The 12,599-nt window shown below is 35.6% G+C and overlaps 1 protein-coding gene across 44 annotated transcripts in view; it reads right to left on the reverse strand.

Moving 5' to 3' along the window:
• The window catches only part of IRAG1 (inositol 1,4,5-triphosphate receptor associated 1), a 90,087-nt gene that overhangs the window by 6,838 nt on the left and 70,650 nt on the right, over window positions 1-12,599 (reverse strand). For all 44 annotated transcript variants that reach the window (XM_074585986.1, XM_074585975.1, XM_074585948.1 and 41 more), the window contains 8 exons: window positions 11,474-11,594; window positions 8,806-8,836; window positions 7,564-7,704; window positions 4,580-4,711; window positions 3,678-3,819; window positions 2,969-3,018; window positions 1,767-1,874; window positions 583-650 (listed from right to left, as the gene is read on the reverse strand). In XM_074585986.1, the coding sequence (XP_074442087.1) occupies window positions 583-650; window positions 1,767-1,874; window positions 2,969-3,018; window positions 3,678-3,819; window positions 4,580-4,711; window positions 7,564-7,704; window positions 8,806-8,836; window positions 11,474-11,594 (793 nt within the window). The remainder of the gene's footprint in view (window positions 1-582; window positions 651-1,766; window positions 1,875-2,968; window positions 3,019-3,677; window positions 3,820-4,579; window positions 4,712-7,563; window positions 7,705-8,805; window positions 8,837-11,473; window positions 11,595-12,599) is intronic.

Here is a 12,599-nt window from a genome sequence, read left to right on the forward strand (position 1 = left end):
TCATATAGTTATGTTAATTCATATAAATTTAAAAAGCTACATGATGCTGGATATCATAGTATTTCAAAGTACGACTCTTACTAGATGGCCACACATTGAAAAGGCAAGGGCAGAACACAAACTTCTGTTACTGGGATAGTCAAGTTAAGGAGTATTCATACCCAGGGTTGCTGATGGCCAACTTAGATACAGCATTAATTCCTTCCAGGAAATATATTTTTAAAAAAGCCACATGCATTGCATGTAATACTCTTAGTTTTGTCAAGTTCTGAAGGCAGGCCTACTCAAATGTGTAAATGTATGATCTTCTGCTGCAGTTTTACTTGATGAGTTCTAATGATTATAGCAGGCTCGATTTAGTTCTGATACTGCTTGTAAACTCTTTGAATATGAAAAGAACAATATGATGGTGACATAGTAAAGAACAGTTACCAGATCGTAAATCAACGTAAGCCAATATTGTGTCACTGATTTCAATGCCTTATGCCTTAGTACAACTTCTGCCAGGAAAGATAGGAATTATATACCTTTCATTTCATACCCGGATTTAATAGGTAATGAGATGAACTAGAGAAAACTCACTTTTCTAAAAGTGCTGGCAGAACAGGAGTAGCTGTTAGATTGCTCTTTCCATTACTAGGTGATTCAGACTGTAAGTGAAAAACAGCAATAAATGTTACATCCATGAATTAATTTCAAATGAGTCTTCAGTAAAATGACAAAGTCAATGTGCTGCTTAGGTTTCCTCCCACACCCACGAGCAAGGTGTCTTTAACACAGAGCTTTCAAATTACTCCTACTAACCACAGTAAACAATGGACTTACACACTAAGAAGAATTTTCTGCAAAATTCCCTTCTACCCTGCTTATTTTTTCCAAGAAAAGTCTCTCTTTACTCTATTGCTTCTCTCCATATTAACCTAGGAAATGTATTTGTTAGCTAAGTTCTCAATGGAAAATTTTAAACAAAAATAAATAATAATAAATTATGGTAAACAAACACACTTGGTTCCTGAAACAATTGACCCTGAGTACATAATAACTAAATTGCACAAACAGATTGTTTTCTTAAAACTAAAATGGATTTAGCGTCTCAGCAGCACCTGTCGTTTAAATAGCCCTACATTTTTAACAGAAAACTGCATAATTTCCAGGTTATGTGCCATCTTAGCTCATCTCTGAACCATTGGTATCCCTTGCAGCTTTCTTTCAAAGCATTTATATAGATTCATTAGGTTAAGATTAGATTCTCATTTAATTTATGAAAATTTTATAAACAAAAAGTCAAGGCAAAGGGCTGATAGCTCCACTAATCTCAGAACATGACAGAACTTCTAAATTTGTTCCACATACGTTTCTGTAATTAATTACATACTTTTATGTTTAGTGGACTTTTTGGCAATGAAGAGAAGCAGTCCAATCATCCTCTATGCATTCTAGTTAGAACTTCTCTCCCACAGGGGACAACCATTTTTACTACTTCTTTCCAGTATGTTACTACAGATTAAAGGCAAATTGTGTAAGCTAACGTCTAATGGCTCTGAATCACCAGCTAGCCCTCTTCAACTCTGTCCAAAGTGGATAGATTCTGAAGGCGTATGTCCCTTACACAACAGGAATCACCTTTGTCCATCCTCTTCACTAGGACGGAGTCAAAATAAATTAAAACAATGAAAGAGCTTACATTTTTTAGTAAATTTAGCTTGGTCCTGTGCAAAAGTGGTTTAGACAAAAAGTAGTATCTTTAAACTGCGGGGTTTACTTACCAGGGAAGGCATTGAAGGTATAGGTGAAGCTGTTGGTGACTGACCAGGAATGTTTAAGGAGTTAAATTTAGGAACAACAGCAACACTGACTCTCCTCCGTGGCATATTCTGTGACAAACAACATTTTTTTCTATCATACAACAAGATAGGCTGAAGAACATTCTACAAGTTAATAGGTGTGACAAAGATGTACGTTAATGTCCCTTGGGGGAAAAGAGAGTTAGGAACAAAATTAAGATAAATGGCTGTTAGGGCTGTGGTTTTCCCCAAAAAAGTACTCTAGTACTGTCTGGTATGGCAAGTGCTTTGTGTGAAAAGAGGTGGTGTATTGGGATGCTACTCTTTTCCCTCCACACTGAAAGCCTTGTTAAATTTCATCTTTTTTTTGGACTTCTGTTTCAACTTATCTGGTTCTCATTCTGAAATCCAGTCTTGCCCTCAGCATGCTCTGTACTCCAATTCTTTCAATCCAGCACTCAGAGGCGCTAAAGAACTACAACCCAAGCAAATAAAAATATGAAAAGAAATAATAGAAAGAATATAGTGCCTTTGACCAACAAATTTCATAATGGTTACATTGTGATTTGGCTGTCTCAAATCACTAGTTGTTTTAGGAAATTTTGTAATAAACGATCTCCAACACTTGGAAGTTTTGCAGAAATGGAACACTGGCCGTGTTAAAGTTATTAATTGATCAAGCCAAAACAATCTTGAGATAATCTCTCACTCTGAAAGCTTTGTCAAAACAAACAAGATACTTTGATGCTAACTGAAAAATGAGCCCCACTTAAAAATAACCATTTATATCTAAGCTACTCTGAACATGATATGATAACGATAACAAAAGTGGTATGATCATGGAATCCTGAATGATACAGTAAGTTTTGATCCAATGTTCAGCTTCCTCACTGAGGAACTAGAATAAAGCACAGGATATAAGTCATTCTCTGGAGCACAGGTATGTGGCCTGGAATACAATCCTTCTTAAACAAATAGGTCCCTTTATTATTTATATCTTCCCAGCAAGCATTATTATTGAACAAAGTCATACTTAATCATGTATCCAAAATGACAAAGCACTTGCACTAAATTACATGAACAATATTGAGAATTTAACAACACTATGTTTTGAGAGTGTATGTAGACAAAGAAATTTCACTACATAAAATGTTCACTTCATTTTCTTTATATCGTAGAAATACCTTTCCAACAGTAAGGGACATGGATCTAGATGAACGAGGTACTCCATCTTCTGCATAAAAACAGCAGATAAAGAACAGTCTTAGACTATATGAGTATCTATAAATAATATTAATAGACCCCTAGCTTGTATTTCAAACTCAGATATAGTATATTTATACAAGATCTGTATTGACTGCATATTTATCTGTCATACAGTTCTGGTCTCAATTACACTTGCAAAAGAAATTTGAAATAATTGCAAAAAATCGAACCATTACTATCTTTACTAAGATCAGGCAAAAGCCCACTATTTGCCTCCATGTATAAGTTTTTGCTTTCAGTTTCAGTTTCCAGAAAACTAGCAAAGAAAAGGTTTCATAAAGAAAAAATCTTTTTAATAATGAAATTTTGCCATTATCTGTCACCTAAGAGGTAGCTGTGTTAAAACTGTGCAAACTACGTGTATGTACCTATGCATAGGCCAATGGAAATGTCATTGGATCTCATCAGAATTGGGTAAGCAATAGTGATTTTATGTTACTGTACCGTAGCATTAAGTATGGCTTATATTAAATATTTTAACTGTTATATCTATAACTTTTTGACATCTACTCCTGTAGATCAGAACTTCATTAAGAAGTTTCATGATATTTCACTTTTTATCATTAATAGCACCAACATCTCTCTGTACAGAGGCAAGACAAACCCTTAAATTTTGTTTTTCTTTACCAGATGCACCATAGCTTCTGCTAGAATTCTGATTGGCAAGTTTCTTGAACTCCATTAGTTCAGCATGATCCTTTTCATATGTTCTTTTCAGATTTTCCACATACTGCATCATTACTTCTGTTGCCTTTGACATACGCTTCTCCTAAGGAAGAAAAGAGGGGAATACTCAGGTAACCTCTACGGTTCTTAAATAAATCATTTGCCTCTATGTGTATGTTCCCTGTCAGGGCTAAATCTGGAATAGTTGTTGTTATAGAAATATTGGTACCTCCATGATTGAAAATTCCTAAGCTAACTGGAACACAAATGCACATGCATTCATATATATACACAGAATATCATAATTTATTTTGTCATATATTTATACAGTCTGTCTGTGTGCCTATCTATTAGTTATGTGGTATACGTACATTTGTTTTCAGACCCTCAAAGGTCTTAGTCACTGGCATCAGTCTAGTTACTTTAGTGGGAAGAAGCAACAGTCTTGAACCTAGGAGGTATTGCTGTGTTCTCATTTATACTTGCTTTGTTCTTATATGCTTTATAGTTCCCTGATTAAGCTATTGCCAAAGGTAGGTGACAACTAGATGAGCTTTTCGACCCAAAAAAGTTTTCTTATTCATTCTGCACTGATTTTAAATAAGTTTCTTGTGATGTAGCTATAGTTCTGAATAATAAATACGCTCCTATTGTACAAATGTTGAATAGCTTCATGGGTAATCTTCTGTTCGAATTCTATTTCCAGACTGAAATGGTATCTTATCTGACACTATAACAAACACCTTTAATCTGTCATAATGGTAAATAAAATTCAAATTCATATAACCTCCAGCTATGGCTGAAAAAGAGAAAGAGTGAACGCGTGCAGCCAGCATACGTGTTAGACACCAGGATCTTCTTACCTGGCGCACAGCTCCAACCATCTCAGCACGACTAGATAGTCTAGCAGCTAAGCGCCGCAGAACAGCAATATCCTCCAATAGCTTCTGGTAAGCTTCTCTGTGTTCATAGTGATGCCATAAGTGAGCTGAAGACTGAAGTGAAAATACATAAGCTTTATCATCATGTCTTGCCCGTTTTAGTTCAGATAAAGTAGCCTGAGCCACATAAGCAGGGCAGAGACTGCCCTCTGTCTAGGCAGAGCTACACATTGACAAATTAGCCCCAGAGCAGAGCCATCACTACCACCAGAGATAACCTAGAGAGTGTTGCTGCTCTGTTTCAGACTGATGCTTCACTGCATACTGCAGGCACACTTTTCAAGGAGTTAAAGAGGGCTAAGCACATTTGCAATACTTTTCCTTTTGAAATTAATGATGAATGATGCCTCACTACCTGTGAACTTTACAAATGCCAAGTTTATTTGAACTAGTACTTACAAATGATTATCAAAACACAAAGAACATTTTAATTCACTGTGCACAAGGTGTTAAGAAGGCCATATGTTCTTTCAGTTCCATGATACTTCACTTATTTGGAAAGTAAGACATTATAGTCTCAAGAATTCCAAATATAAAAAAGTAATAAAAATTAATACAGCCTGTAAGTCAAACGGTAATTGCAATTTCTTAACCATTTTTTGTCAATCAATACATATATTTATGCACTGGATTAGTATCATCACTTTGATTGATAGCTCAGATTAATATTGGAAAGCATCAAAGCATATAACTTCCTTGGGATTAGTTACCAAAAGCAAGAGTGAATTTAGATGTTTTATTAGCCAAAACCTTAGTGGACACCTCTTCACTGAATGAGTTTTGAGTTCACAGAAAAGTTTGATATGAGAAAACCTGATACAATTTAGTTCAGACTCACAAGCAGCCTTTGTGATACTGGATGATTCCTATATTCTTAAAGTGCACTTTCAGGATGCCCCAGTTTTGGCAATGGGGTTTTCTTAAGTAATTAAATCACTGTCTTACAGTTCACACAATTTTCCCTCCAACCACCTGCATTGTGCCCTAGTTCTCTGCAATCCCTCACTTGTATTACTGCAAGCGTAAGTCAATGCATTGAAGTGATGTGTGAAAAGAATAATCTCTCCTCCTCCTCTTTTTCGCTCCCCCCTTTAAAAGAAAGGAGTGATGTCCAGTAACTTTGAGAAACTGCATTCGTAGTGCAAACCTTTGGTGCAGAAACACAGCCAAGAGACTGATGAATCTGGCAAAATGACAATTGCAACAACAAAAAATTCTTATCTATCGCTGAAGCTAATAATGATATGTGATAATAAATTGCATCTGAAATTTGACTGCAAGACCCAAGAAAGCATAAAGGAATCTGTTTGAGAAAAACACACACAGAATTTCGGATTTTCATGTTTTTCTTGGCAACTGTAACTTGCTTATTTTCTTGAACAAACCTGAAGTTCATGTAAATCAGCTTTCTCTTGAAGTTGGGTTTTTGAATAAAACATAAATTATCACAAGATTGACAAAAAAATCATAAAGACTGGTAAAACTGTCATTGACCCATAGAACATGTGCCTGTCCTACAGAAATGATGATAGCCTCCCACTGAGATTGGAACAAGTCTATCTAATATGACACAGATTATACAGAGGCCATCGCTTCATTTAATTGCTTGTTTGTTTATTCCATTGTACAGAACAAAAGCTTTTTAAGAATGGCAGTTTCCACTTTGTTATAAATTAAGTAAAAAAGCTTGTAAAAGCCAGACTAGTGTGTGAACTGCATAAAGGAGGAAAAAGCTGATCACATTTGTCCCATGCTGGCAACATGGTTCTTGGTGCCTGATTAACAGAAAAACAGGTCAAATCTAATAGACTTTTTTTTCAGTTTTAAGAGCCTTTACACACTAGTTGTAAAAATGTGCATGTATACAAAATATTATAAAAAATAAACACCTGAGATTTAATAGGTTGTTTCTGCTTGCTCTTCAAACAAGAACAGAGGGAAGAGCAGCAAAACATACAAATTTTTTTTTTTTTCAGGAACGATTAATCTGGAAATGCAGATTTGGAATTTCACATGAAATGATGTAAACACCACAATTTTTTTTTTAAAGTGTATCCTTTCTTACCTGATGATGTTCTTCATAAAGTAAATGGGAGAATCATATGTTCTCCTAACTATTTCTCAAAAGTATGGCAGCACCTCTTATAATATGCAAATTGGGTCTACAGGTATTTCATTTATAATCATGATATCTAAGCATCCCTTCCTTTTTTGCACAAAAATGTTTGCAGCACTTAGGTTGACACATCTCAAAGATATATTTGTCATTTCAGCTAGAAAATCCAGTGAAGGCTGGCAAGAAGGACTGAAAACTACTGTTGGTAAGAGAACATCAGAGGCAGCTCGAAAGAAAGTGTATTCGGGCCCATAAACTGATCCTGAGATTGCATGTATCCCTTAAGTAAAACTTGCTGTTTTCTTTCCTTTCCTATACTGCCTTCTGTTATTTGCAGTTAAGGGGTTTTTCAGGCTACAAATCTCAGGACTCAGGCTTCAGATCATTTCAGTATCTCTCCTAACTGGACACCTCAAATTTACTGCTAAAGAAGGTCTTGCCCAGGAGAGCATGGATCAGTGCTCCAATTGCAGTTCTGAATGCTCTTAGGTTTGTCACAGGCTTATTCCAAGAACTGAACAGCAAATTCATACGATTTTTTCCTGAAGTCTGTCAGATGTAGGGCAACATCCTCTATGTATTCCCAGCAATGGTGGCCCACTCTGGCAGAAAATGCTCTCTCTTGTGTAGAGTGGTAAGCAGCTTCAGCAAGGAGTTTGAACAGCAGAAAATTTAGTTTTGGGGCTGAATTTACAATAGGTACAAGCAAGCATGGCCACACAGGCTTCAAAATTGTGTGCACTTTCATGTACACTATAGTTCGGAAAAAACACTATTGTTGTTTTCTTACCGTAATGGCTGCTTTAAAGTTTTCCAGTTCCTTCTCAGCGTTCTCTTCAGTAAGATTTCTCTCTCTCTCTGCTTGGTTAATTCTAGATTCCAAGGTGTAACTATCATTTCTAAAGGCCAAGGAAAGTTGTACAAATACATTCTGTTTGGATTAAAAAAAGGCATTTTTAAATAAGTGTGACAGTAATGTAAACTTCGAATAACAACTTATGAATAAGGTATGTGTTTAACAAACTTTGGTGCTTAAATAACTATTGAAACAGAAAATTGAAAATATTTTAAAATTAGATTGTTTCAAATATCACTTCTCTTTACTTCCTCTAAAATATGAATAAATCTGTTGCTGCCTTTTTTCCTGAATGTTTTTCTGGGAGATCAGTAGAGCAGAGACAAAATGAAGGAAGTAGCCTACCAGAAGTATCAGAATCACAATGGATCTGTTTTCTAGCTGGACTTCCTCCAAGGGTCCCCAAGGTTTTTAAACAGATAGTCTGTGCAGAGGAAGTCCAGGGATGAGCTCACCATTAGCATTGTTTTACCTAAGGGATAAACACCTACCACTGAAGCCAGCAAAAGATTAAGTGCTAACATTTTTATTCTCTTGCACCCTGCTTTTAAAGATTGTTTCTTTCTTTACCAGATGCATTATTTCTTAGGATTAATACTTCGCAAAGCACAGACACCAACAGTTCCATTAGATTGGAGCAATGTAAATAAAGAACTTTTTCTTCACTGGCATGTGAAAAAAAAAAGAAGAAACACAGCCAGCAAGTTAAAGAGCAACCTACAAAAAAAATTATTGGCTTGAACTGAAAAAGTAAAAATTATGTGAATTAACTGCAAGATATCATCAAAAAAACTGCCCCAAAGCTCCTATTGGCCAATACAAAACCACAACTTAACTCATTTAGTTTCTGGTCTCATTTAATCTCAATTTTTAAATGACTTTAAATATATTATAATTATTTCCAAAATGAATGCATATTTTATTATGAAGAACGTGCAAACAAGTGTTTTGCTTATTTCTACTCTAGGCCTTTTTACAGTTTATGTTGCCCGGGACAATTGCACATATTTCATAAAATTGTTATTTTGATTGAGCTCAATATGGTTTTTTTCTGAGAAATATTTTTGGACACACCTCCCTCCCCATTGCCTGGTTCTAATAACCACCCTTAGACTTACAGTAACCACTTGAAATTAAGGCATATGTCTAAAAAAATGAGTTTAAGGACATACTTACCTCAACTTCTTTTTCAGTAAGTGGAGGGGAGCTAGAAATAAAAGAAAAAAGTCACATTTTAATTAGTTTTGCCTCTAAAAACAAAGCTTGTGTAATATTTTATTGAAAAGAACAACAAAAGGCAACCTTTAAATACTTTATGGTTTCTTTTAGTGAAACCAGTATTTAATTAATTCAATTGTACTTGTTGTGGCTAAACCCTAGGGTGTTTTTTTAAAGCAACAGCACAGTATTACCTGAGTATTAACAAAAACATACCAAAGTTTCTGGCAATCTGCACTACATTGTGATAAACTACAAGTACAAGAGCAGTTGAAACCTCACGATGATGATCACAGATAATCACAGATGGCCAGAATTCAAACCCCAGCTCACTGTATACTAAAATATCCTGTTTTGCCTGCTAACTTTGTTAGGAGTTACCTAACAATGATTCTGACCTTGATCCTGACACTGACAAAATACAGGTTTTGAGTTTTATGAGTTTTCCACCACAAGAATGGTTACTGACTATACAAAAACTAGAAAAAGTTACCAAAATGCAGTTTCATAGAATACTATAAAAGACATGAGATAGACAGACATTATATTGCAAGTTCTCACTTAAAGGCAGTCATCCCATGTGTTTGAATTTACAGGTTCTTATTCCCTGCAATTGTTCCACAACATCAGAGAGCTATTCAGTTTTATGCAAGTGAATAGAGACGAGAGACATCTGAAAGAATTGACAGCAGCCGTATATACAAATTCTAGTGGATGCCAGAGTTGGGGTTGGCAGTATCATGCACTGTGCATGATATTTTCAGAAAATTCAAATATTATTGTAATATTCATTGCACCATTAATCCCAAATATAGAAATCAATGCATCTGGCATCAATAAGCAGCAGATTTTTCTTGTTGGGTAGAATAAGAGTTAGAGTAGTGACTCGAAGAAAGGAGGCCAGTGTGTCCCCTGTGTTGGAAAATCATTTTGTGCCTGAAGTATTAGTACTTATGTTACTTACTGTTATTCTAGGAGGAAGCCTACTAGAAGGAGCAGTCCTTCTAGAAGGAAGTTCAAGCATCCATATGTGTTACGTAACACAACACACAGAATGAAAAAATTTGTGCCTTTCCTTTGGCTGGGAACATTCTGAGAAATTTATAGTAAGAATCAAAAGTTACGTGTGTATTTATTCAATAGGTTAAGCCAACTGGTTAAAGAATACTACCTGAAAAACAGAAGATCTCTATCTTATCTGATCCTCAAAGCCAGTTCAGCATTTACCCATTTTGTACTTAGCTATGAAATTACTTTTTTTTTCAGTATTTGATTGCAATCAAGCAATGGTCTCTTAGAACTTCTTCACCTCATGCATTCATTTATAGAAAATTTTGTATATAACAGTTCCTTCACAACAAATATTGAATATTAATTTCACCTGCACAGAGAACACATATTGACTGCTTGCAATGACTGAAGGCCTCTGGCATTTATAGTATAAAAACGCATGGGTGAAATAAGGAATAGTTTTGATAAAATATGTGTTTGGAATGGTTTTAATGCCCAATAAGCATTTTTGTGTTATGGTTTTATTTCTTTCGAAGAAATATGGAAGAAGCTTATCTTTATTCTAATCCAATACAAAATACAATATTCTCAGTCTTTAAAGTTATCAGTGGTGTAAGGTATGCAAGGCATGTTGTAATAAATGCGTCGTTTGAGCTTTCTTCCCTGTATTTCTTGGGCCAGAACAAAATACTTTCTGAAGTTATAGACTTCTGTATCATTTTAAACATAAACCTCCCCCGAAAAAAGGAAAACTCCACTTAAATCCTGCCAGGAATATGTTAAGTTTGCATAGTAGTAATCTCAAATCAGAATGAAAATTAGTGTTTCTAAAGGTCTGGACAAACACCTGGCAGGTATAGTCTATCATGACTCCACTGCAGAATAGTATGGACCAGAGGATTCCCTTGCTATAGTTACATTGCCTTGTGCAACAATAGCTCTAGTTTCAAATGATCTCTTGTATGGTGCTACCCTAGACAACCTTAACATGCAGACATACTGTTTCAGATTGCATAAGGGGGAAAGGAGAAAATCTTAAACCATGGGAGATGTTAAGCAATCTGTTGATAAATGCCTACTTGCACAGGGAATTCACGAGTGAGTCCTTCAACTATGTTTGCAAAATAAACTCCATTTGCCTGAAAAATCACCACCTCCAGAAAACCTGCAGAATTCTCACATGCACAAATTTTACCATTGGAAAGCACTATCTGGCCTGATTATTTTTCGGGGGAGGGGTGGGGTGGGGTGGGGGTGGGGGGGCAAGAAATACTAACATTTTCAACATGATTTTATATCTGCAGCAGGAATCCTGAAAACCAGGAGTGGACAGACTGATAGAAAAATCTGTATAAAAAATGAACTTGTAGCATGCAAGTTAGGTTTCAGGCTTTTATGTAGAACTTACAGTCTAATTTAAACAGTTGGCCAGTTACTCGAAGTTGGTGCACTCCCCAAAATTTTTCAGAAAAATCTGTGTTGCACATGTTAAAATGCAGCAATTTGTGTACTTATATGGATCCCCTAGGAATGGAACTCCATAAAGGGAGTTCACTGGAAACCATTAGTGTGCCTTCCCCCAGATGATGTCTTTCTACTTCTAATGAGCTTTTACCTTCCCGGAAGCGATTTGTGCACACGTAGTTTTCGCAGCAATACATCAGGAATGCTGGGCATGACATCAGAGCTATTCTTTGTCTCTTCCTCTTCAGTGGGGGAGGGGAGAGGAGAAGGGCCTAGAGACATTTTCAGATAAAAAACTTTTATGTTATTTGAAAAGTCATGCATTAACTATTAATGGTCAGCATCTCAGAGACAAATAGAACCTTTGAGCCTGTCTCCTTTTTAAAGTCAACGAGGATTTCACCCCAATTCTGGGAGCAAAACTGAACAACACGAAAAGGTCCATCCCTTCATGCAGAATGTTACTTCCTTTATTGCATATGGTGATACATCACTCATTTCTCCTTTACTGCTAAAGTAAAGATCACCTGTCTTCCTTTTGAGCAACGGCAACAAAAGTAATCAGTAAAATTGTCATCTTTTCTGTAGAAAGACTGAAATAATACGTGCTCTGACAGTCTCTAATGCACTGAAAAATAATTGTTGTATTAGTATTTTTCCTAGAATTCAAACTGAAACCAAATGCATTACTGGTACATCTAACCTAGTATTTTGCACTTGTGTTTTAACAGTACAGTTACACTACTTCCGGAATACTTTAGCTTAGATTTTGTAATAGAATACTTTATTTTCTAAGGCTTTTAATGCTACCTGCCAAGATGAAGTCTAGTATAATGTCCCATACCACAGACTTTGTGGTAAAAAATCTACAATGTACTTGTTTGCACTACATCTTCATTGAAACAGGACATAAAAGTTATAATTGCATTCTCTACTTCTCAACCTTGTATTTAAAATATATTCATGTTACTTAACTTTTTTATTTTCCTTTTATTTCACGTATAATAATCCCCTTATCTCCTACTATCTTACCAGAATTTAATGAAGGACTCTCCTATAGGAAAGTCAGGTTCCCCAGTCTGAATCTCAAACTCGGGAAGATATCTTTGTACAGCTCTCCTTTTCATCTGGCATAACAGAACGATTCTTAGACTTGCAAAAAAAAATGTGTGAAAAAGCTCAAATTTTGTAAATGTGGTGAGCATTAACATGAAAGACAGAAAAGAATAGGAGATTCTTTCTAGCTACATTTTAGTTCTGTGCGTTTCCTTTATATT

The sequence above is a fragment of the Larus michahellis genome, chromosome 4 (assembly GCF_964199755.1).
Source record: "Larus michahellis chromosome 4, bLarMic1.1, whole genome shotgun sequence".
Taxonomy (NCBI): domain Eukaryota; kingdom Metazoa; phylum Chordata; class Aves; order Charadriiformes; family Laridae; genus Larus; species Larus michahellis.